This window comes from Mastomys coucha, unplaced genomic scaffold, assembly GCF_008632895.1.
Source record: "Mastomys coucha isolate ucsf_1 unplaced genomic scaffold, UCSF_Mcou_1 pScaffold21, whole genome shotgun sequence".
Classification (NCBI taxonomy): Eukaryota; Metazoa; Chordata; class Mammalia; order Rodentia; family Muridae; genus Mastomys; species Mastomys coucha.
Window position 1 is genome coordinate 122,792,528 of NW_022196904.1, and position 24,872 is coordinate 122,817,399.

General features: G+C 40.8%; 1 protein-coding gene across 3 annotated transcripts in view; it reads left to right on the forward strand.

The window, feature by feature from the left end:
• Nucleotides 1–321: 321 nt before the first annotated feature.
• Nucleotides 322–24,872, forward strand: part of Edrf1 (erythroid differentiation regulatory factor 1) — a 37,240-nt gene continuing 12,689 nt past the window's right edge. For 2 of the 3 annotated variants that reach the window (XM_031388610.1, XM_031388611.1), the window contains exons 1-19: nucleotides 322–841; nucleotides 1,813–2,021; nucleotides 3,839–3,905; nucleotides 4,855–4,980; nucleotides 7,271–7,395; nucleotides 7,624–7,780; nucleotides 10,088–10,189; nucleotides 10,445–10,566; nucleotides 11,237–11,348; nucleotides 13,237–13,384; nucleotides 13,459–13,567; nucleotides 13,989–14,100; nucleotides 14,884–15,144; nucleotides 16,880–16,951; nucleotides 17,506–17,656; nucleotides 20,218–20,406; nucleotides 20,855–21,055; nucleotides 22,302–22,520; nucleotides 24,015–24,238. In XM_031388610.1, the coding sequence (XP_031244470.1) occupies nucleotides 731–841; nucleotides 1,813–2,021; nucleotides 3,839–3,905; nucleotides 4,855–4,980; nucleotides 7,271–7,395; nucleotides 7,624–7,780; nucleotides 10,088–10,189; nucleotides 10,445–10,566; nucleotides 11,237–11,348; nucleotides 13,237–13,384; nucleotides 13,459–13,567; nucleotides 13,989–14,100; nucleotides 14,884–15,144; nucleotides 16,880–16,951; nucleotides 17,506–17,656; nucleotides 20,218–20,406; nucleotides 20,855–21,055; nucleotides 22,302–22,520; nucleotides 24,015–24,238 (2,817 nt within the window). In that variant the 5' untranslated portion in view covers nucleotides 322–730. The remainder of the gene's footprint in view (nucleotides 842–1,812; nucleotides 2,022–3,838; nucleotides 3,906–4,854; nucleotides 4,981–7,270; nucleotides 7,396–7,623; nucleotides 7,781–10,087; nucleotides 10,190–10,444; nucleotides 10,567–11,236; nucleotides 11,349–13,236; nucleotides 13,385–13,458; nucleotides 13,568–13,988; nucleotides 14,101–14,883; nucleotides 15,145–16,879; nucleotides 16,952–17,505; nucleotides 17,657–20,217; nucleotides 20,407–20,854; nucleotides 21,056–22,301; nucleotides 22,521–24,014; nucleotides 24,239–24,872) is intronic. The other variant, XM_031388612.1, reaches the window with a different exon arrangement.

Genomic DNA, 24,872 nt, shown 5'->3' on the forward strand with positions numbered 1-24,872 from the left:
CCTAGCCTATCCGAAGCCCTGGGTTCCATCCTCAGGCAGGCAGAAACACCGGCATTCGGGAGCTGGAGGCAGATTACGAAGTTCAAGGGCACTTTCCGCTACCCGGCGAGTTCGAAACCAGCTAGGGCTGCCTGGGGCACTCGCTGCCTAGAACACTATTAAGCAGACTGATGACTTTTCTCTCCTTGCTTCAGGGAGAGACGCAGGCTCTTGGCCCTCCAGCCCCACTGATCTGAAGATGCTCAGACCCACCGAGGGTCCCCGCGCGTGTAGAAGGCAGAGAAGCCCCGAGAGAGCGGCCGCCGGCGAGGGCCTTGACACCACCGGATTGGATGACGCGAAGACCCGAGGCCGCACCTTCCCACCCCAACCACTTTAACTCAAGTCCTAATCACTGTTTGCCAACAAAGACGGGCCACGAGCGAGGGGGAGGAGCCCGGGAGTCGTCTATCGCGAGAAGTGGCCGCCTCAAGGGTGTGACGGGCGCTGGCGTGCGGCAGCTCCTACCGGGACCGCGAAGGAGGAGCACTAGCCGGACGACGGGGTTGGACCTTTGGGTAAATCTCGCGAGATTTGATCGCGCTCCCGCGAGCCCTTCCTGCCAGCCGCCGGAAGTGCGAGCCGCTGAGCGTCCGAGTCTCTCGCTCGGAGGTTCTCCTGCGACTCTGGGCCCGCGTTCCTGTTGCCGACTCCAGGGCTCGCGCGTCTGGTCGCCTCCCCAGGGTCGGAAATGATGGGGGACCCCAAGGAAGCAGGAGCCGAGGCTTCTCCTTCAGGGGCGGCCGCCCGAGGAGGGCTCAGCCTCCAATCCCAGACGGATTCCGAGGAGCCTCCTGCACAGGTGAGAGGCGGCGGCGGAGCGCGACCTGCAGGGATTTCGGGGTGTGCGGGCCTGGGAGGGAGATCGTGGAGCTTCTGGAACTTTCTTCCACGCCTGCCTGGCACCTCTAGCACAGCATGAATCACCAGGCGTGCTGGTCGTCGGGTGTGCAGGTGTTTGCTTGCAATGCAAAGCACACCCGGCTACCCACTCGGCGCTAATTGACGGGCTATAGAATGCCACCGTCCTCCGAAGGCAGAGGAAAGAGGGCCGGGGCGTGGGAGGGCCTCGCCGGATGATTCTTAAAAGGCACAGAGAATTTGCAGAGCCGAAAAAGGTTCTCGAAGAAGATTCGAATAGTGAGTCCAGACTTTGAGTATGCCCGGGAGGGTGTAGTGTATGTAGGCTATGGACGAGTTTCCAGATCAATCTCTGTATGTTTGATCAAATAAACCCGAGCCAGTATCTTCCTACAAATGACGTTGTAATTGACTTATGCTACATTAAAATATTCCATTAGAACCGTACAGAAGTCTTGGCTCATTTCTCATACAGTTAACAGGACACAATTGAGCGCACTTAGTTTCTGTTTCTATCTTTTATGTGACTCCTTATACTGGGTTGAGTCATGGCTAGTGTGGAACTGGTTATGCAGACCAGTCAAGTTGGCCTTAGACCTTGCACTGACCCACGTCCGTCCGTCTGCCTCCACAGTGCTCAAAGCTCGTGTTTGCAACTACTATGCCTAGATGTTTCAAGACCAGGTTGGTTGGCCCTTAGCCACTTCTTGATTGAACCTTTTTTTTTTTTTAAAGTTTCCCGAAAAACAGCTAAGTAAGCATAATTTAAGCTTATTTATGAAGTGTTAGAGCTGCCACACAGCTGAGGCTCCTCATGAGTCCTTATTTGGTGGGTCCTTGTTTCATTTTTATGAAGGTGAGATTGTCATTGCTGGCAGTGTTCACTAACGCTTCATTTCATATGCTATTTAGGGATCGGCTTTACTTCTTGGAGGCAATGAAGTGAAAAGCCGAGCTGTGGTGAAGTACTCTTCTGCCCCTCCTCGAACAGCATTTGCACGTCTCGAAGAAAAAACAGACTTGAAACTCCCACCTGCCAACTGGTTACGAGAGAGTGCCAAACTAGGGCCAGCAGGAACTACCATTCTTGGCAATAGTAAGAAAAGCAAGCCGTTTTCGAGGTAAATTTTAATCGCTGGCACTTCTTTCCCTCCCTCTCAACCCTTGCTTGAAGCTCTTACAGCTGCTTTGCAGTTCAATTTGAGATGCACATTAGCTTGCTCAGATGTTTTCAATAAGAGAATATAGTTGTCATTCAAAGTCCATGGTACAGTAAGAAGATAGCAGAGATGCATGCTTTCTTCAAGTCTGCAGCATGTCACTGTAACATGTGGACATGTTGACTGCTAATCAGCTGTTTTAGCCTTTTGTGTATGCTTTGATATGTGCAAATAGGGTGGCATGTGAGGAGCAAGACTTAAGCCACTGCCAGGCGGTGGTGGTGCACGCCTTTAATCCCAGCACTTGGGAGGCAGAGGCAGGCGGATTTCTGAGTTCAAGGCCAGCCTGGTCTACAGAGTGAGTTCCAGGACAGCCAGGACTACACAGAGAAACCCTGTCTCAAAAAACCAAAAAAAAGAAAAAAGAAAAAAAAGACTTAAGCCACTACTTGGATTGTCCTTTGGAGTCTTTATTAAATGATGATAGAGTATTTGAAAAAGCCTGAGGTTTAAAACCCCACCTGCTGGGTACCCTATACTCTTGACCCACACTGGAAATCCCACTGGTGGCTTTTAAAGCTGAGAGTATTTGGGAGTCTTACGATGTGTCCATATTCTTGTAGGCTGTTGACTGTGTTTTCTTTTTCCTCCCCTGAATGATTGGACTTAAAACATTTTCATAAAACTTACACAGAAAGAGACGCAAATGCATTAATACCCTATGAGCTAGTACTTTAGAGATTATCCTGATGTCTCAAGAGGTAATAGCTTTGCTTGCAAGTTGTTAGTTTGTAGCATTTTTGATACTGTGAAAAGTCTGAAAATGACCATATATTTCTACTATTTTAGAAATGGCTTAATTACATTAAGTGTAGTGAGTTGGTTTCAATAGTTATGTTGACTATATAAATACTGTGCTAGATTGTTTTTCTCCTGTATTTTTCACAACATCTTATAGACACTATTTTTTTTAATTAAAGATTTATTTGTTTTATGTATATGAGTACACTGTAGCTGTCAGACACAGCAGAAGGAGGCATCTGATCCCATTATAGATGGTTGTGAGCCACCAGATGGTTGCTGGGAATTGAACTAAGGACCTCTGGAAGAGCAGTCAGTGCTCTTAGCCATTGAGCCATCTCTCCAGCCCTAAGATAGACACTACTAACTGTTTGCACATGAGAAATCAAGGCTAACCTACTTACCCAGAGCAGATAGAAAATCATACAAGTATATGCAGTCCTAGTTAAATGTCCTGACTCTGCCACCTACTAATAGGAAAATGATGGCATCAGTTGCTTTTCAAACTTAATAGATTGCATAGATGAACTTGGTGATTGAAATAAGTTAGATGCTTACCAGTTTTTCATTTTCTCTTTAAGCTAAGTTGATTTCAGGTTCAATTTTTTCTTTTATTGATATCTTTATATGTTTACATATATGTATATATCTTTATGTGTTATATCTATACATGTTAACATAATATATTATTCTCATCTTGTTTTTCTTCATCTGTAAAAATAAAATCTTGAACTATTTTATTTTACATCAGAGAGATTAAGGGTTTATGCTAACACTAATTGCTTTTCACAGTTCTTACTGTTTCATGAAGTTGAAGATGCATTTTTAAGATGTACCTTATTTTATGTGCACCTAAGAAGGAATGAGAAGTAGGCAGCCAGATGGCAATATGCTTCTTGATTTCCAAATGTGAGATGTAGCTGTGCATGTCCTAGCAGCAGTGGAACTTTATACTCTATGCCCTCTTGCTTCCATAGTTTCGGCATGGCATATGACTTCATCGACTCGGTGGGAAATGATGTGGATGTTGTCTCTGACTCAGAAGTGAGTGTTATTCAGTGTGACTTTGGGGTGTGCCCCGACCCACGGGGTGTTCAACAGGGTCCTAGGACAGGGGAGAGGGAGACCGAAAGAGACAAGAGACACGAAGAATGAGAGCAAGACAGTTGTCTGATCAAACTCCAAAAACTTTACTTCAGGGGTGGCAATATAAGCTCACGCAGGGGAAAGCTTCAAGGGAGGGGGAGAGCCCACAACAAGGGAAGGCTGGTGGCAATCTTCAGTTTCTGGAACCAAGAGTCACAATGTCCTCCACACCCACAAGTATTCTAGCCGTTAGACTACACGTGTTCTCTCAGGGCTGTATGTGTAAGCTAGTAATTTTTCACTAGGCCATGGTTAAGGCCATGGCTCCTGGCAGGGATGTGCAGTGCTGGGTTGCAGGGGGGTAGGGGGTGAGGGGAGTGCAGTAGGGGTTGTTAAACCATGTTTTGCTTTACAGTCTTGCTATCAATAATGCAATAAGGTGAAGTTATGTAATTATTCAATACTTATGTTTGTTTTAAAAATACTTTTTATCTCCTTTAAGAGGAGGATACAATTCCAAAACAGTGGGAATAATAAAAAAAATATAAATACTGTTGGTTATATTTTAACAGTAATAATTTAAACATGTTGGTAATTATTCTGTGTATATTACCATTTGAGAATTAAAAATGGTATTCTAGTAGCTGTTCATCCTTCTTGATTAGTACCAGCATGCCTCCATTCATTCCTATAAAAAGGAATTCTATTGTAAAAGTGTTGGGCTGCACTTACATTGACAGTATAACTCAAGAGTTTAAAGCTCTGTCTTCTATATGATTATTATTATAGAAAATCTAGTTTGTGTAACCTTAAAGAAGTAAGGCTTATTAAGCTTCAAACTGAATGAAGTTAAAATCCATAAGATTCTGAGTCATACTAATGGGGCCTTTCTAAACTTTTTTTTAAGAACATAAAAAAGCTCCTGAAGATTCCCTACAGCAAGTCCCATGTAAGCATGGCTGTCCACCGCATAGGAAGGACCCTCTTATTAGATGAACTGGATATTCAAGAACTCTTTATGAGGTCATCTCAGGTAATTTATGCAAAAATCATTTAGAAAAGCACTTCTCTTAATAGTTAAGGAGCTATGAAATTATGATTTTGTTTTAAGGAAATGCCGAAGTAGGGCTAAGAGCACTTGCTGAGCAAGCATAAGGACCCAAGTCAGATTCCCAGACCTTGTATAAAAACGTAGCATAGTTGTACAGGCCTGTAACCCCATTACTGTGGGAAGCGGAAGATAGGATTGCTGGGGCTTGCTAGCTTGGCAAGAACTGGATCGGGAATGACAAAAAACAAGCTTGAGGTACAGCAAGATAGATGGTGGCAGAGCAGGATACCTGATAACCTCATCTGACCTCCAGAAAAGACCTGCATGCCTGCATCAAACACATGCATATGTACATATTCATACTTAGACAATTTTTTTTTAAAAATCAAATTGGAATTGTAGCTGAGCTACAATTCAGAAATAAAGAAATGTCAGTAATAAAGAAATGAAGTATTTCATCAGAGATTTTAAAATAGTGAAAAGCTTTATTAAAGATAAAAGCATCTATCTGGTCATGGTTGGTGATATACAACGAACCTCAGCCTTAGGAGACAGAAGCAAGTGTGAAATCTCTGAGTTCAAGGCCAGCCTGGTCTATGTAGAGAGTTCTAGGACAGCTGGGGCTATATATAGAGACCATATCTTTAAAAGGAGGGGTGAGGAGAGAAAGAAAAGAACAGACAAGAAAATTTTTTATTATTTTTAGATGCATGATGTACACATCTGTGAACTACATGCATGCCTAATACCTAGGAAGGCCAGAAGAGAGCGTTGGATGATCCTACAGATATTTGTGATCTGCCACATGGGTACTGGAAACCAAACCCAGGTCCTCTGGAAGATCAGTCAGTGCTCTCGACCACTGAGCCATCTTTCCAAACCCTTTTATTTTTTTTTAAATTGCTTTTTAAAACCAGGATTGTATCTTATAAGAAAAAGAATGAAGTCAGTTTTTAAAAAAGAGGGTTGTTAAATCTGTGAGATTAAAGGAATTAGTTGGATTTTTGAAAAATCTTTTAATGTCTATTATAGAAATACTCTATAAACTCTGGAAACATGGCTGGCCAAAATGTAAACAATGTTAAAGAACTATTCCTATGACTATAACTAATTATATTAGTTGATTTCTAGCTTCTCGAGCTGTTGGTCAACAGATGTTTTCCTTCGGGTGTTAAGGACAATTTTGACTTCTCAAGGCCTACTTCATTTATGTTTATGCTTACCCTCATGAGCTGCTAACAAGTAGTTGATGGTTCTGCCTTTCTATACTACCTTTTAAAGAATATTCCTATGCAATGTTGTTTTTGTTTGAACCTGACTTCATGCATGATAGATAGTGTTCTGCCACTGAGCTTTACCAATAAACACCTCTCCAGACAGGGTCTTGCTAATTGCCCAGGCTGGCCTCTAACTCAATGTTGTAGTTTGCCCAGGTCTTAAATTTGTAATTCACCTGCTTCAACCTCCAGGTAACTAGGATGACAAACTTGCCCATCAGTCCTAACTTCTCCAATGTTATGATAACAAAACATAAGTTACAGGTGATTAATTTGATAATAAAGATAGTTTCTCTTTGTAAAACAACACAGTGTAGTTTGTGTGTTCTTGTACTTGGTCAGATCTTAGGATATGACAGTGAATGAGTGACAGCCCTTGCTCCTTACTTCAGTTTGATTGCTGAAACATACATAGGTACTTTATGAATAAAGTGTAAAAGTAGGACCCTTCCTCAGGCAGCTAAGATGGTAGTATAGGAAAGGACTTCCTCTCCCGGCCTGGCTTAGAAGAGAAAGGTGGGAGCTTCTTAGATGGGAATTGGGTGCAGAAAGATCAAAGTGTTCTATAAGTGCATGCTCATGAAACAGTCTGTAGAAATTAAAGAATATCTCCATTTAGATGAGAGCATCGGATGAGTAAGAATCAGTGTCTTGTCACAGTGATGAAATACCCAGCAGAACAACATGAGGGACATGAGGGTTATTCTGCTGTGGGTTCAGAAGTTCCATCCTATCACAGCACAACTGCTTAGAGCTAGGGTGAGATTCTGCTTCCCTCACAGTGACCAAAAAGCAAAGAGAGAAAGAAGGGACCAGGAACCCAGTATCCCTTCAAGGCCACACCTCCAGAAACCTAACTTCCTTCCACTGAGCTCTACCTTCTAGAGGTTCCTCCATATCTTAGAAACACCATTGGCTGTGAGCTGAGCTTTCAACACAGTGTCTAGTATTCATCATGTGTGCATATTTGTTTGGTAATGTCTCATGATATTCAGACTGGTGATTGGACATGGTTGAAAGAGTTCTATCAAAGACTGATCGATCAGAAGTGGCAGAGGAAGAAGAAAAGCAAGGAGCATTGGTATCAGAAGGCTATTCTTTCCAAGTTCTTGTACTACAGGTATTTGGCTACTATTTATTTTTATCTTAAGAAAAATCAGATTCTGTCCTAAAATTTACAGTTTGAATAGGGTAAAATTAGCAATTCAAGTTTTGCTTTTTTTAATACTTATTTTATTGTGTTTCTTATAAACAAGATGCATGCTTGGTTTTAGAATCTAGTTTATACAGACAGGTAGACTGTAATATAAATGTAATCACTTTTTCCTCTCCATTTCTGATTGACCAGCATCAATGGTGATGGAGCTGCTCAGCCTGTCCCATCTCCTGCAGAACAACAAGAATCATCTAGTTCTGATCAGGCACATGAGTCTGAAGGGGCTTCCTGGCCTGCTCCCTTCGAAATGCCTTCTTCAGTTTCTGAAGATCCCAGTGCTTCCAGTCAGGTTTGTTAGTCCTTGGATATTGATTCTGTGAACTCACTTAGGAAAGCAGAACTGTACTAAAAAACAGATGATGAAGGATGAGGAGTATTTTCTCAGCCTCACCTCAGAATTAGAGGGAAAAAATGCATTTAATTTTCCACAGTAGAATGTCCAGGAGTTAACATGAATGGTTAGATTTAAATTTTGTATTAAATAACACAAAATATTTTAAAGTAGTCAACTGATTTTTTTTCTCTTAAAATTGAGTACTATTGAATGTAAAGTGTACTTTTTTTTGGTGGCGGGGGTGGGAGGGGGTGTTTCGAGACAGGGTTTCTCTTTGTAGCCCTGGCTGTCCTAAAACTCACTCTATAGACCAGGCTGACCTTGAACTCAGAAATCCGCCTGCCTCTGCTAGATGAAGAATTAAAATATTTATTTTATTTTATATGTATGGGTATTTTGCCTGCATGCACAGATCTATGTACCACATGCATGTCTGGTATGATAGATCTCCTGAAACTAGAGTTCCAGGCAGTTGTGAACTTCCATGTAGGGTTCTGAGAATTGAACCAGGGTCCTCTAGAGTAGCAGCAAAGTGTTCCTGACTGCTCAGCCATCTCTAGTCCATGTGAAGAAAGAATAGACTGTTGTCTTCTTGACTTCTTATTTATTTACTTTTTTTTTGAGATTTTATTTATTTTTATCTTATGTATATGGGTGTTTGTCTGCTTGCATGTCTAAGTAGTATCGTGTGCACTTCTGGTGCCTACAGAGGCCACAAAAGAGTAATTTACTGGGTCTTCTATAGGATGAAATAACTCTGTAGATGCTAATTTGTGGCATTTCTATTTTTAGGAAAGTACACTAAAATGAGTCCAAAAAAATAAAAGTAAATCTTTTAACTTAGTAAATTGTTTTTTGGTTTTTTTGTTTTTGTTTTTTGTCTTGCTGTGTATTTTCATGTACTGAACATGAATTCAGCCAGATTGGTTCAGTCTTTACACATTATAATAGACTTGTAAAAAATTAACACATTTAACTTGGTTTTATAAAAAAAGAAATGACAAACTTGATTTTAATTTTAGAGGTTTTAAAGTAGAGAAGACATTCCATAAAAATACATAAATGAATTTGAGGTGTTTTGTTTTATTTTTTTTTCCCAAAGAGAAAACATAAAAGGAAGGAGGTACTTAATATGTAAGTCACTTAGTGGTTACAGAAAGAAGTGGAGGCGTAGTATTCTGTGTTCATTATGGACTTTATTGCATGTGGTTATCTGTAACCAGAAGATTTCTTAGAACTCAGGTAACAGTGGCTAGAACAGTGGCTGGGTAGGTGTGCTCACACTGCTCTGGAAGGTCTGCATTCAATACCAGCACCCACGTCAGGCAGCTCACAACTGCTTTAACTCCAGCTCCAGGGGAGCCTTTGTCTTCCTATAAGTCAATAGACTAAGGTAGTTTTGTGAAACCAGTAGCATGTCTATGTGTACATCTCAAAGCAAAAGGAAGAGCATCAATGTTAAACATTTAAGTGTTTCCTGATGACAGCTGCCTAATGGCTGCAAAACTACAGCACGATTGATATATTGTGTTCACCCAAAATGTGGACTAATGTAGACTCTGGACTACATTAGAAAATACCCACAAAGAGAGATCCTGTCTCAAAAAAAGGAATAAATAGTTTTAATATTTAAAAAAATGGAAAGACATAGGATTATACAGAGAGGGAGGTAGATTTTTCTAATTTAATACCATTTAAAACATTTGGATTTTGAGTTGTTTGGTTTTGTTTGGTTGGTTTTTAGGACAGTGGTGGGAATGATATTCAATAGATATTAATCTTCAAAAGCAGGTTTTTGGCAGACAGCAGGTTTTCACTCTAATTGGAAAGTTTTCCCTGGTTCTCTAGGGTTTAAGATTCTGTGAAGCTCATGTAGGACATTCTCAACTGGAGACTGTGGAGGTGAAGGTTGTTTTAAACTGTGGCTGAGGTATTCAGTGTTTCAGTTCAATAGAGAGATGCTGGGCGTCCAGAGAATAGTAATCAAACTTATCAAAAACCAAGAAATGAAAACTGATTCTTTGAAAGATCTTTAAACTCATCTCATTTAAGATATGAATATGATTGGCTTGCAGCATCTGTGAAAAATCAGAGCTAAAGCAAGCCATACCCCATGAATTATGAGCACCATGCATTGTACTGGCTAATTCATACAGGTAGATTGGGCTATGTGTTCTTGTGTGGGGGTGATAGCTCTGTAAGATAGGTCAATTGTAAGGCATGTTGGCAGCACAGTCACTCCTTATCTTGCACTTTCCACAGGGCAGGGAGCCTCTTGAGCCCTCATGCATAGTGGGGCATGTGGCCTCAGCACCCAAAGAACAAAACCTTACTACTTTGTTCAATGACGGGGAGAACAGTCAGGTATGCTTTCCATGTGCCCATCTGAGACAACTGGACCCCAGTCCACTTCATCACTTGAAAACTAGTCTCAGTTGGAACTGATAGGAAATAATTCTACTTGGTCTTCAAAATTGCTTTGTAAACATCTCTCTGTCTTACAGCTCTCGAGAATTGACCTTGTCTCCTTTGCTTCTTCTTTTTTCTGGTGTTTCTTTGGATCGTGGGGAAAAATTGTCAATCTGTTGTTGTTATAATCTTTCCTGTTTAAAATTAAAGGGTCTTAAAAATGATTTCGTCCGGAATATTCTGTGGACTTTTGAAGACATCCATATGCTAGTTGGTTCTAATATGCCTATATTTGGTGGAGGCAGATATCCAGCAGTTAGCTTACGTCTCAGGTAAACCACCTTATGCCCCTTTGGGCTTTTTAGCTTCCTTTAAACTGAAATGTCTCATTAGCTCTTCTCTGGCTGTTGGCTTGTCCTCTTTCCCTATTTTCCCCCCTTCTTCCTCCTGCCAATGAGAATGGCCACAGTAAGAAAGAAAACAGATGCTGACAGCCCAGTAAACAGATGTTTATTCTGATCCTGATTGAAAGACCAAACCTGTGAACCTGGTCTTATGTTTGAGACTATAACTACTGAAAATAGAAAAGTTTATTTAATTGCTTGAGGTGATTGACCAGCTTCCCCTTAAGTAATGTGAACATTTTCTTATCGCTCCATGCTCATTAACCAATGTCAGTTCTGACTTGGGTATTATTATTTATGTGGTCAGTGTTTGCTTGGGATATGTGAGGCACGGAGCTTGCAGTCACGTCATCATACCGCCTTTGTTTGTACTAAGAAGTTAGCAATGCCTGTTAGAAATGCAGAGTTTTTAGAAGGATTTTAGATATAACACAACCAATGAGCTCCATGTGTCTGGATCTTCAAAACAGAAAGTATCTATGGCTGTCTCTGTCTAGAGAGAAAAGAGTAGGATATTTAAATGGGAAAATACATCTAAGATAATTCATTATGGGACATTTTAATTAAGCCAAATAACACTAGAAATGTATATTTTCAGGGATAACAACAAACCAATTAATGTGTTAACTGGAATAGACTACTGGTTGGACAACTTGATATGCAATGTACCAGAACTTGTGATGTGCTTCCATGTAAATGGGATTGTACAGGTAAGACACAGGGTGATGGTTTTAATCTTCTGAATGTGGAATGGTACAGAGAGAACGTCATAATTTTTAAGGCTTTAAATATGAAGATGTGTCTTTCGCCTGAAGGATAGGTAAGAATAAACTGAAATTTTAGTGTTTTTATAATTAAGTTGGTTAGAGCAGAATTTTAGATTTTCAGGGGTATCATTATAAGTAATTTTTTGAGAAGGTCATAAATACCATTGAAGCCTATATTGTTAATATCAAACACCTATGGTCATTAACTCAAAGTAAGTGCACAATGGACTCATTCCTTTGTTTTGCAAACAGCTATTCCATTGATACAAAGCTTTAAGAAAATGTCACAGTAATAATTGCATTGTGCTTTCCATCATCAAGTCCATTCCAGAGCTATATCTCAAAGTCACCTAAGGGTTGTTAAACAACTGTGTTTGGATGCCAGTGTTCTAGGACCAGTGAAACCAACTTTCTTTTCAAGAAGCTTTGCACACAATTCTAATTTTCAGCATTGCTTGAGAACCACTTAGGCCATGACCCTAAGAGATAGCTGTAGTGATAGCTAAAGAGATAGCTGCCCACAGCAAGCAAAGGGGGGAAGTATTAATGATGGTGATGGAGGGAGAGGTGTGGGCAGGGGGTCCCAGGTCTAGGACAATGATACAGTTCACTAAGATGGGAGCATTGATTCATTTCAGAAAGAGGAAATCATAAAAAGTGTCTCATGAGTATTCTTAAGATGCAGTTGGTAGGTATGTTGGGTGTGATGATTTGTATATACTTAGATCAGGGAGTGGCACTTTAGGAGCTGTGGCCTTGTTGAAGTAGGTGTGTCATTACGAGTGTGGGCTTTAAGACCCTCATCCTAGCTGCCTAGAAGTCAGTATTCTGCTAGCAGCCTTCAGATGAAGATATAGAACTCTCAGCTCCTCCTGCATCATGCCTGCCTGGATGCTGTCATGATTATGGACATGATTTTTTTTTTTAATGGATATTGATTATGGACTGAACCTCTGAACCTGTAAGCCAGCCCCAATTAAATATTGTCCTTATAAGAGTTTCCTTGGTCATGGTGTCTGCTCAAAGCAGTAAAACCCTAACTAAGACACGGGGGCTGGAGAACAAGTTGGCATTTGATCTGGATAGGTGCTGATATGTTTCCTCACCCAAGACTCTATTATATAAAGTCACATTGGAGTTCCCACACAGGAGTGAAATTGAAGGGGATAGTGCAGTGAAATGGAGAAGTGCTGGAGGAGATAACCATATTGAGGACTACAGTATAGAAGGATGAGACGCACCATGTTTGATGTTAGGAGTATCTAGTCTTAAATATACATCAGAAAATGTGGTAAGAGCTGTTTAGGACAGTTTGCACAGACACAAACTGAAAAAATATGGAGGTGCCTTAAAGGTAGTAATAGTTGGCTGGGTTTTAGCTTAGAATAGCAGAGTACTTGCTTAAGTTGGGAGGGTTTTAGCATTATTCCCAGAAATACAAAATAAAACAAGACCTATAAAATCAATAGTAGGATCCATATAGCTTTTCTTCTTCTTGCCACTTCTACCCATTGTGCTCAGTTCCTGCAAAGGAAAATTCTCATTTATCTTCCTAGTTGCAAACATCAGTTGGAGAAGAGTGGTCTATCCATGCTCTGGTAGGAACAGTGCATCTCCTGGGGTCACTCCTAGAAAATGACACTAGTGATCCCCCTTATGGGCAAGGAAAGGCCCTTAGCTCTCTTTGCCATTTGAAACAGGAAAAGATTGAAAAACACCAGTTTAAACTATATGCTGCATCCATTTGTACTTAGGACTTACCTATTTGGTTTTTAACACTAATTTGCTGATGCTCAGGGTTTCCTAAACTTCATTCATTTGTGCTTTACAGAAATATGAAATGATAAAGACAGAAGAAATCCCCAATTTGGAAAACTCTAATTTTTCTACCAAAGTTATAAAAGACATTGCACAAAATATTTTATCATTTCTTAAATCTAATTGTACCAAAGAAGGGCATACCTACTGGCTCTTTAAAGGTAAGCTAATACTTAATGGACCTTAGTGATTTGGGTGAGGGCTGTAGCATGAGGTAAATTGTTTCTCTTTTCAGCAAGCGGCAGTGATATTGTGAAGCTCTATGACCTCACGACTCTGTGTGAAGAAACTGAAGACAAGTACCAAAACCCATTCACAATGCCAGTGGCTATCCTTTTATACAAGTGAGTCCTCACAGAACTCAAGTGTCAGTACAGTGTGGTGACACGTGGGAAGCTGAGGGAGAAGTGTCACCAGTTTGATGTAGCAAGACCCTGTCTGAACACAAAAGTTTTAAGATAAGGAAGTAGTCCCACTGTCTAAGCTAAAGCTTTTAAATACTTTTTAATGTTTATGTAGTGACAGAATATATCTTAGAGTGGGTCTGGCTTGGGGGTTGGAGTGTGTTGGCCAGAGAAATACAAAGACACTTTATACTAAATAATGTTCGGCTTTGTTGTGTAAGCTCTGGTATGGTGGGTGATTGGGATGCAGCATTGGGTGCTTCTTTGTGTTGTTTATTCCATTTGAAGGATACAGGATGAGCCTCCATTGTATCCTGCAAGAGAGGCTAAGTGGGTAGTACAACTAATGCTTTTCTTTCAGGGTTGCTTGTAACATGATGATGAAGAAAAATCAAAACAAGAAACACTATGGAACTATTAGAACATTACTTCTCAATTGTGTTAAGTTGTTGGACAAAAGCAGACATCCTCAAGTAAGATTGCCATGTCTGATGAGTAAGCCAGTCCTGGAATAGTGATAGAGCATTGTTGCAGTGGAACCTGGTCAGATCCTTTCTCCATACTGTATCCCTCTAGCTACATGTAGCTGAGTACTATAGATGTGCTTAATCTGAATTGAGGCATCTGCCAGTGTAAAATACACATTGAATTTTAAGAACGAAAGTTATGTTGAAACATTTAGTAGATGTATAATTAAGTGTATGAAATTGTTTACTAGATTTTACATCTTGAATATGACTACTGAAAGATTTAAAATTCATGTGTGGCTCCTGTTAACATTCCTTTTGGACAGTTCTGTTCAGTGACAAACACTCATGTAATCTTAGTAGAGTGTGCATTTTTCCTTTGCTTTATCACAATTAGAAAGTCTTTTAGAGGATTTATTACAGAAATGAGATTTATTAGTAAGGAAGGCTCAAGTTCCATTCTTAGATTTTCCCTCTAGCCATAGGTTATATAGTAACTGTTAGCTGCCTAGTAAAGATTAACAGTCACTTGGGATGAGATGGAATTTGCTAATATTCTACTTATGACACTTTACACATGAAAGCTTGTCTGCAGTGGAGGAGGAGGGCTCAGAGTACACCCAATTTCTAGAAGGAAGAAAACAGTCAGTCTGAGTTTCACAGAGCACACTGTCCTTTGTGTGATATCGTGGTGAAAACAACTTTAGACTTCCCCTAAGATTTTCAGTGTGGTGAGGCAACTTCAGTCTTTACATGGATTTCTTTCTTTTTTTTTTTCTTTTTAATAAGATTATTGCTTCAGCCAACTACATGCTTTCAGAGCTTTTCCAGTTGGATGAGCCTAAAAAGGAAGAAAGTTCAGACTCCCCTTTAAATGAGAATTCAGATGAAAGCTACAGTGAAGAGGAGGAGGAGATGGCAGACAGTGATGAGAATGGATCCTACAGCACCAGCTCTGACCCAGCAGATGACAACAAGGCAGTGGCTATAATTAAGTCTGTTGGAGAACTGTCAGTACCAGAAAAATACAAGTCAATTCATCAGATCAGAGTAAGCAAGCTTTATTTGTATTTATGTTGTTTTCCTTGCAGAATAGGACATTCTTATAACTAACTTGTGAGTTCTAGAACTTGACTTTAGGAATGCACAGTGAAGTAAAATTACCTGGAGTAACTGACTCACATTATGTAAAGCCATGGTGAACAGATGAGCTAACCGGGAATCCATAGTTCACTCTTTATGAGGGGGGTTTTCCTTTCTGGTGACCAATATATAGCATTGGTCTCTTTCCCCGGGCATTGCTCTTTAGTATTTGAGCTGTTGGTGGATTACTGTTTGTTTAGTGAGCATAGAATCAGTTGAGAAGGGGATGACCCTTTGGTGTCCATGTGGAGAAAACTGGTGAATTACCACTATGTTGCCAGTACTTGTTTCTGTGGTCTTATGTCTGCCTTGGTTGGGGCCAGGTGAACCCTAACAACTTCATCCTCTGTAGGTTTTTCTCTTGGCATGAGTTACACTAACTGCCCTACTGTCCTTCTGTTGCCACAGTGGACTTTCCTTGTATACTGCCTCCCTATGTTTAGGTACAAGGTTTGAAAGCATACCTTTCTTTTACCTTAAGACATTGCCTGGTTTTTCTGACCTGCTTTTCTCAGACCCACACTTTATTTTTTTTTTTCATAAAGAAAAGCATCAGAGTCAGTCAAGGTCCTGTACTATTGCTTCTGCTTAGCACATGCTTTTCCTGATGTATTTTTCATGGCTGTCTTTTTCTAGGCCTGTGTCTTGGCTAAATGGTGTCACTTCTTTCTTCAGGATCCCTGATCACTTTGGCCAAACAGTATTTTATTTCTCTCAGAGCCTGTCTTTACCTTATAGCCCTGTGCTATATGTTTTCTCTTTCTCCAGAGTGTAAGCTTCCATCTAGGATGAGTAATGTGCTTACAAATAAGTCATTGTATGTCTAAATCTTAGTTTACGTTTAGCTTGAGCCCCACATTTTCTAGTTAAATCAGTGATTACTACATTTTCGTGTACTAGGGAAACTGCATTGTTAACAGAGCCCTGGAGTTGGGTGATTTAAGGATGGATGGTGTGAAGTGTTAAGATTCTCTGATTTTATAGAGAACCCTCTTTACCAGTGTCTGAGGCACACAGAAGAGTGTCGTCATCTTCCTGGGAACATGTCTTAGCTTTGCCTGGCCTGTGTGGAGTGATAAGAGTTTGCATTCTTGGGTTCCTAATTCTTGATTTACTCACTTTGTCCTCTGACAAACTCCTGAGTCATCTGAATGGGTTTTCCTGTGAATGCTAGTGATTCTAACGTCCCCAGAATCAGAAAAATGAAATGCCCTTGCATTTAATGCCACTTAGTAGTCAGAGGCTGTTGTTAATTTTTGTTTCTTAGTTAAGCAAATAAATTACAGAAAGGGAGGGAGTGGTACTTTTTAACCTACCACTAAATTGACAGTGTTACTATCAGTGTGCTGCTGTCAGCACGAATAAATGTTAAGCTGATCTGTTTGCTTTGGTGTGCACTTTTCTAAAGCATTACTACTCTAGGCACTTTCGTTTTTATCATATAGCATTATTAGAACTTTAAGTGTCGGGCTATACAGTCTTTTGTTAAGCAAAATTTGAAACAGTGCTGAAAACATTTGTATCAGATACCTTACCAACTGCAATACAAAGTGCATTTCTAAATTAATGCTTTGCAAAGTTTTGAGAGTTGTTCTGTTGTAGTGGTAGCATGCTGGTAACTTGTAATTGTTTGTCTCTGAAGCCCAGTTGTGCATTTCCCGTTTGCCATGACACAGAAGAGCGCTGTCGACTCGTACTCAGCTATGTGTTGGAGGTAAGTCTAGGTTTGCTCCTCATTGACCAGCAATCTGTGCTTATTTGCAAGAAGCACGTGTTTGTTGGTGTCTAAATGTTTTGAATGATGCCCTGCTGTGATTTTATTTTCTTCATCTAAAGCAAAAACCAAATCATTTGTTCCTATTCTTTTTTTTTTTGTTGTTTGTTTGTTTGTTTGTTTGGTTTTTCGAGACAGGGTTTCTCTGAGTAGTCCTGGCTGTCCTGGAACTTACTCTGTAGACCAGGCTGGCCTCGAACTCAGAAATCCACCTGCTTCTGCCTCCCAAGTGCTGGGATTAAAAGCATGCACCACCACCGCCCGGCTGTTCCTATTCTTGATTTACCTTGTCCTCTGACAAACTCCTGAGTCATCTGACCTGAGTCATGTGATCTCTCAGATCACATGTAGTTCTAAATATCTGAGGTAGAAATGCTACTGTGTATTTAAGTTTTGGCTAACTACTAGTGAATGGGATATATATAATATAGCAAGTGTTTTTCCTTTTAAGAAGGGAATAAAAGTATATATTTGTGTGTTTTTACTTTTTAAAGGGTTTAAAATCTGTAGATAGTAGCATCAAAAAAGAAAGTGACCTTCCAGCAGCTGACCCCAGCACTCCTATTCCCTTAAAATATGAAGATGAATCCACAAGGGGTGGTCCTGAGGGGCTGGAGAAGCAGATGGCCTTGTTCCTGGACAAAAGTAAGTTGGTTGATATGCACATAATGAATGCCTTCAGTAGAGCAACATACTACCCTGTAGCCAGAAAGGCTGTGTCAAGGCACTTACTAAAAGTGATTGATGAAAAAGGAAGTCATATAAATGAAAAATCAGAGAAGCCTTTTCTTTAAAGATAATTTTGAGATTTTGTACACTTTTCTAGTGAGAACCTGAGGAACCCGCTTCTTCCTGTTGTCAACCTTGGGAAGCTCAAGAGAGTTTTAGGGGATTGCCGCCCCTGTAAAATGTGTGGAGTCTTTTAAGAGCAAAGAGAACCAGACCACTCACTAGCTCGGAAGGATATGACCTCTACTCAATTAAGCTGCTTTTTCTTTCTCAAACTGGAGACATTGACAGCAGCTTCTTTAGAGGCTCTTAAAAGATGTAAAGGATGGACTGGTGAGATGTCTTGGTGGTTAATTACAGTGACTGCTCTTCCAGAAGTTCTGAGTTCAATTCTCAGCAACCACATGGTGGCTCATGACATCTTTGAAGGATCTGATGCCCTCTTCTAGCAGATAAAACATGTAGACAGAGTACTCCTACATTGAATAAATACATAAAGTTTTAAAAGAAGGTGTAAAGGACTGATAGGATAGTGTGCTTAGAGCTGTGTACGTAAGAGGTGGCTGCTATTGTGCTAGACATAGTTTTTAAAATTTCTAGAGGGTCCCTCCAGATCACCTTTCAGAAAGACATTGTGGACTTGGAAATACAAATCTCATTTCTTATCTTAATTTGAATTGTATGTCCCTTTCCATTTGTACTGTGATAATCAGTTCCAGTTTGAGTTTTTGTTGTTTTGGTTTTTTTGAGATTTTACTCATTTTTTTACTTGATGTGTATAGGTATGTATTTGGCTTACATGTCAGTTTACCACATGCATGCAGTGCCCACAGAGGCCAGAAGAGGGCATTGGATCCTCTGTAACTGGAGTTACAGATGTGAGCCACCATGTGTGGGAACAGAACCCAGATCTTCTGGAAGAGCAGTCACTGAGCCATCATCCCCATTCCCCAGTTGTGGCTTTTTTGTTTTGTTTTAATGGTTTGAAAGTCTGTTTTTGTTGTTGTTGTTGTTTTGAAGTAATACACATGTAGAAATGACAGAGCAGAGGGGCTAGATTTCTTTCTTTAGTACTTATGTGGTGCTCCTTGTGTGCAAAGCTCTTTCTGCATTCAGAGAACTTCACTGTTGTCTAAAATGTCTTTTTTTGTCTCTCTTCTCTGTTGAAAAACCCTGCTCCAGTGTGGGCTCTGTCTCTTGGGAGGCCAAGGCAGGATTGCTGCAAGTTCAATGGTAGCTTGGGCTATAGAATGGGACTCTATAAAAGGGAAGATGGGGCTGAGAGATGGCTCAGTGGTTAAGAGTACTTGCTGCACTTCCAGAGGACCCAGGTTCAGTTCCCATCATCCATATGGCAGCTCACAACTCTCTGCAATTCCAGTTCCAAGGAATCTGATACCCTCACAAAATAACTACCAATGCACACAAAACTCAAGGAAGGAAGGAAGAAAAGGATATCAGTCTCATTCATGTTCACATTCTCTACGCTGCTGTCCCATGTCAGCAGACTTAATCCTCTTCTCCTGTGTTAAACAGCTCTCAGTACACACAGCTGTGAGCAAGACCTCACAGTGCCTCACATGTGGAGAATGTTTATGGCAACAGAAGGATGCAGGCACAACCCAGGCCACCATAAGTCATAGTAACAAAGTACCTTGAAGAGTTGTGTGCCATTAACTAAAAAGTGATCAAAAAAAGGAGAAGCTAAACCATGGGGTAGAAATGTTCTTCATTTCACAGTATTTGGAGCCTATCAGTGTAGTTAAGAATATTCTGGTGCAGTGCATGGTTAGCAAGGTACTCCTTTAATGTTGTGCCACTGGTTTATTGTGCCTAGTACCATGACACACAAAAGTGTAAAATTGATCATTTCACAGAGTGAAGAAAGTAACGAGGCTGGACCTCGGTGGGATTGGGTTTTGTGTTGTTTCACTCGAGGCAGGGTTGCCATTCTGTACCCCAAGCTGACCTCAAATGTAGACTCTTTGAGTGCTGACCTTAGACATGAGTCACTATACCTGGCAACTTCGGGTTCTTGATAGAGAAAATGGTAAAGTACAGTGAGAAACAGGGAAGAAGAGCAAGCATCTTCACAGGCCACAGGTAGGAAATGGCTTTAGCTGGTCAGTAGTGGGTGTAGGACAGGAAAAATGCAGGGAGACAGCTTTGTATGTGAATAGAGAAGCTGGTCTGATCTGAGACAGGCTCTGTTTTACTGTGTATATACTGTTTGGAAGTGTGATGCAGAAATTGTAGACAGCTGGCTGGTGTCACTTTCATGTTGAAAGTGATAGTGACTGACAGTGGAGAAGCTGAAGACCTTAGAAGTCTCACACAAAGAATCCATGACACTGCTGCTTTCTTCTCCTGCCATAAATTACCAATCTCAGCCTGCCAGTAGTACCTGAGTCAGGTTATATTTTTATTTTTGTTGAGACTTAAGTTCAGACAACATGTAATGTTTATCTGTGTTACAGTGGGCTCCCTTCAAAAGGGCAATTGTTCTGGGCACTCTGGAATGACCCCGGGTTCTTGGCAACATAAAATGAAACTTCAGCTAATTCTTAAGTCTTCAAAGGCCTACTACATTTTGTCGGATGCTGCCATGAGTCTTCAGAAGTATGGAAGAGCTTTGAGATACATTAAGCTAGCTCTACAGAGCCATGGTAAGCCTCCATAATTGAGTATGTCCTGAAGGCCCTGGAGGGAGGGAAGCATTGAGTCATAGTGAACTTTCATTCCTCTTCCTTAAAAATTTCATTTTTGCTGGGCAGTGGTGGAGCATGCCTTAATCCTAGCACTTGGGAGGCAGAGGCAGGCGGATTTCTGAGTTCGAGGCCAGCCTGGTCTACAGAGTGAGTATCAGGACAGCCAGGGCTACACAGAGAAACCCTGTCTCAGAAAAAAAAAATCTTTTTTTTCATTTTTAAAGCAGCACCTTCTGGCATGTTGCATTTTGGTTTTAGCAGTGTTTTAAAATCTTGGTGTGAAGTATGTGAAGCCCTGTGCCACCTGCTGTGGACAGTGGCTGTCACAGCACAGAGATTTCACATTTGCCATGAGTATCAGTTCTAATGTCCGTGTGGGCTCTCCCTCTTACCACTGTTCAAACAGATACTTACTGCTGCCTCTGCACCAACATGCTTTCTGAAGTGCTGCTGTTTCTCTCTCAATATCTGACGCTCTGCGGCGACATCCAACTCATGCTGGCCCAGAACGCAAATAACAGAGCAGCACACCTTGAGGAGTTTAATTACCAAACGAAAGAAGACCAGGAGATCCTCCACAGTCTCCACAGAGAGTCCAGCTGCCAGGGTATGCAGACATCTTCCTTGTTCACAGTGGGATAATCTGTTCAGCTCAGAAAGTATGCTGTAAAAGTGTCAGGAACATTAGCCTTTTGGTTAAGTGTTCCATACCATTCTTTTTCAAGTTTTAAAATTGACCATGGCTGAGTGTGGTTGTATATACCTTTAATCCCACCAAAGGGAGATAGGCAGGCAGATCTCTGAATTTGAGGCCAGCGCGGTTTACATAGTTCCAAGACAGCCAGGAATACATAGTAAGACCATAACTCAAAAACAAAGAGTGTGATCCTGTGTGTTTGTATCAAATAATTTTCAGATGTTTTAACTAAGGTCTGAGTACATTTATGTTTCCTTTACTCACTCTTGATGAAATTTTTGTGGGTACACATCTAGGCAACTCTGCAAGCCAGGGTTTTGGAAAGAAAGGAAAAATGGTTGGTGAAAGTGGGTTAAGTACCTTATGAATGAGCCCACGGAGCTAAGAGAAAGTTAGTTCATACCATATGTTTTTATCATCTGCTCTAAAGAGAGAGAGTGGTTTAACTGCAGGAGCATGCTCCTCAGCTTAGACCAGCCATGTGAGCACACTCCAGTAGGACATAAGGATCAGTCTTGGGTAATTACAATTAGTGTAGAACACTAGAAGAGAGAGAGATGTATCATTTCCTAGTATTTTTACCTGTTCTTCTCTTTCTCTTTCTAAAATTATTATTTTATTTTAATAGCCACAGTGGGAAAATCCTTAGAGATTTTACTTCTCTCCATAGTTATTTCACTTAAAATACTATATGATTTTCCCCTATGCATTGGTGTCACAGCAGGAGTACCACATTTCCCCCAGGGGTTGGATATAGTGTCATGTTGAGTCTAGTGTCACCCTGCAGCCTCTTTGGTGGCTTAAGCTTGGCATGTGTTCTGTTTCAGAAGCTGGTCCCATCAGTCCAAACAAAACAAGTAGCAAAGCTGCCTAACTGTAGTAAAGGCCTTTAGTCTGTACAAGTAGCCTGGGAAGATCTGAGTGATAGAAATAGCTGTTTTAAAATACTATTTTAAGAAAACATATTCTAGGAAGATACCATTTTATTAGTAGACATTTTACAGTGAGACAATTTTTGTTGTATTGATGGAGTCTATATTTACATTGTATTGCACTTTGTTTTTGACTTAAAATGTCAGGCACTTATAGGTATTAAGGATTAAGGGCTCATAACATCACTTGTCCTGATACTTCTTTTTTCTTTTTCTTTTTTAAGGATTTGCATGGGCAACAGATCTATCTACAGACTTAGAAAGTCAACTTTCAGTTAGTTGTAAATGTTATGAGGCTGCTAATGAAATCTTGCAATTCAGTGACTTAAAAAATCAGAATCCAGAACACTATGTACAAGTGTTAAAGAGAATGGGAAACATTAGAAATGAAATTGGTGTGTTCTACATGAATCAGGCTGCCGCACTGCAGGGTGAACGAGTAGGTGAGTGTCTCCTATGGCCTTCTGTACATTCCTGGTTGTACTGGAGAATCAGTTGTATTGTTTGTGGGTGGAGCAAAGAACTGGTACTTGAGGATGTATAATTACAATGTCCTCTGCTGAGAATCTTAAGAAATAAAACTTAGAAAAAACATTTCCCCTTGGGATTCATTCTTTACAGTATCTTCTGTACTTTATACTGGTAAGTTCAGAAACAGCTTGGATAGCCAGACTTGTGCCAGGTTCTGTATTGGATGTGCAGCTAGTACCTCTTCCACTTAGAAAATCTGATATAAATGCAGATCTCTGGGAAATGTGCTAAAAGGTCCATACATGCAATGCAGTGGATGGTGAAGCTATCTGTCCTTGTGGGGTTGTGGGGTATTTGAAGTCTTTGGGAAAGATGATACAGTTGCATTGTCAGTCCCTGAAAAGGACCTCTGGATGCAAATATGAGGAAGGGAAAGCTCTGGCTCATGAGTGTGCAGAGCACAAGAGCCTGGGATGAGGGTAGCAGCAGAAGACCACATAGAGTTCAGAAAGCAGTGAGTAGAGGTTCAGGCTGCACTGGGTTGATGTGATACCAGTGGACTGTGCATGTGGAAAGATCTAATTTAGTAGTTGGTTATAAATGTGCTGAGCACTCTAAAGGAATGGTGCTCCTCAGATTGAAAAGCATCCCAATAAAAGAAGTAGCTGAAGTCATTAGAGGGACTGTTAGTGGAAACACTAGGTGCTATGAGAAGGGAAGGGGCCTGGCTGAAACTGAGGGCCACAGATTAACTGAACTCATCTATGCCTGCTAAGTTGTAAACTGTGTTTGACCCAGAGGATACAAATGATGCTCTAGAAAGTTCATTGTTGGTGGGAGAACCTGAGTGCTTAGGTGATATCTGGAGTTTGTCAGTGGAAGAGCATGTGATGTATAGGAAGAATCCCGGAGAACTATATAAAACATAAACTGTAGCCTCTTAAAACTCAATTGGAACCATGATGTGTGTTTGAAGCTTTATAATGTAGCCCTTTGCTCAGGTGTTTTTACTTGGTTAGTTTTGAATGGCTGTGATTAAATGTATTGATCTGCTGGGACTACTAAGTACCGCAGATGGTAACCTAAATATTAGAATTTATACTTCCTGGTTATGAATACTGGAAGTCCAAGGTAAAGGCAACATCAGGATTGGATTTTTCTCAGATTTCTTTTCTTGCCACCTTCCTACTATGCTTTTACAAGGCCCTTTCTCTGTTTATACCTTTGGTGTCTTTCCCCAAGTCATATTGGATCAGAGTCTCATTCTTAATGACCTCATTTCATTTTAAGGCCTGATCCTACGTATTGTCACATTGTAAGCTAGTGGGAGTTAGTGCTTTACCCCAGTGACTCTTGAAGAGTGTGTTTCCTTGTGTGACAGGCATCAGAGAGAGTTCTGCAGTTGACCCCATTGGGTTCACACTGATGTCTGCTTATGCAATTGTTTTCTTTCTTTCTTTGTGAAGTGAGCAAATCTGTGTCTGCTGCAGAGCAACAATTGTGGAAAAAAAGCTTTTCTTGTTTTGAAAAGGGGATTCACAACTTTGAGTCGATTGATGATGCTACAAATGCTGCCCTTCTGCTGTGCAACACAGGAAGACTCATGCGGGTCTGTGCACAGGCACACTGCGGTGCAGAGGATGAGTTCAAACGGGAGTTCTCTCCAGAAGAGGGCTTGTATTACAGCAAGGTAAAGTGGTTGCTTTCATGTCGGGTCTCATCTCCTCACTCTCATCCATCTGAACTGGCCTTTGCTCCACTAAGTAAACTACAAAAGATTACAGCATTGTGATGGCAAAGGAGCAGACAGCTCCTTTGTAGGAAGAGTAGGATGTTAGTGCTGAGGATGACCTATGGAACTGTGGGGGAAAGATGCTTAGGTAAGTGGTGTTGATGCAGCTGGAGTTCAGGATACTAAAGATTGGCATAGAGAGAGAGAAACTGGGAAAGTACCAGAAGATGCAGGTGGAAGGCTGTGTGTCCCAGCCAGCCTGGGAGATAGAAATGTACATCAGAGTAAATGTGGAAGCAGGTCACAGTGTATCTAGCAGAAAGGATCAGAATGCAAATGACAGGTAAGGTCAGAGGTGAATACATCCTGAAGGTATGAAGAAAGGTTAAGACTATGCAAAAGAACAAATAACCTTTTAAAGTAAATGCTCAGTATGTTTGTTTTTATTTTAAAATTACAGTTTATATTACATGAAAAATTGAACATAGCACAGAAAACATGGCTCAGCAATTGGAAATGCCTGGTGCTCTTCCAGAGGATCAGAGTTTAGGTCCCATGTAGGACAGCTCACAACTGCCCATAGCTCCAGCTT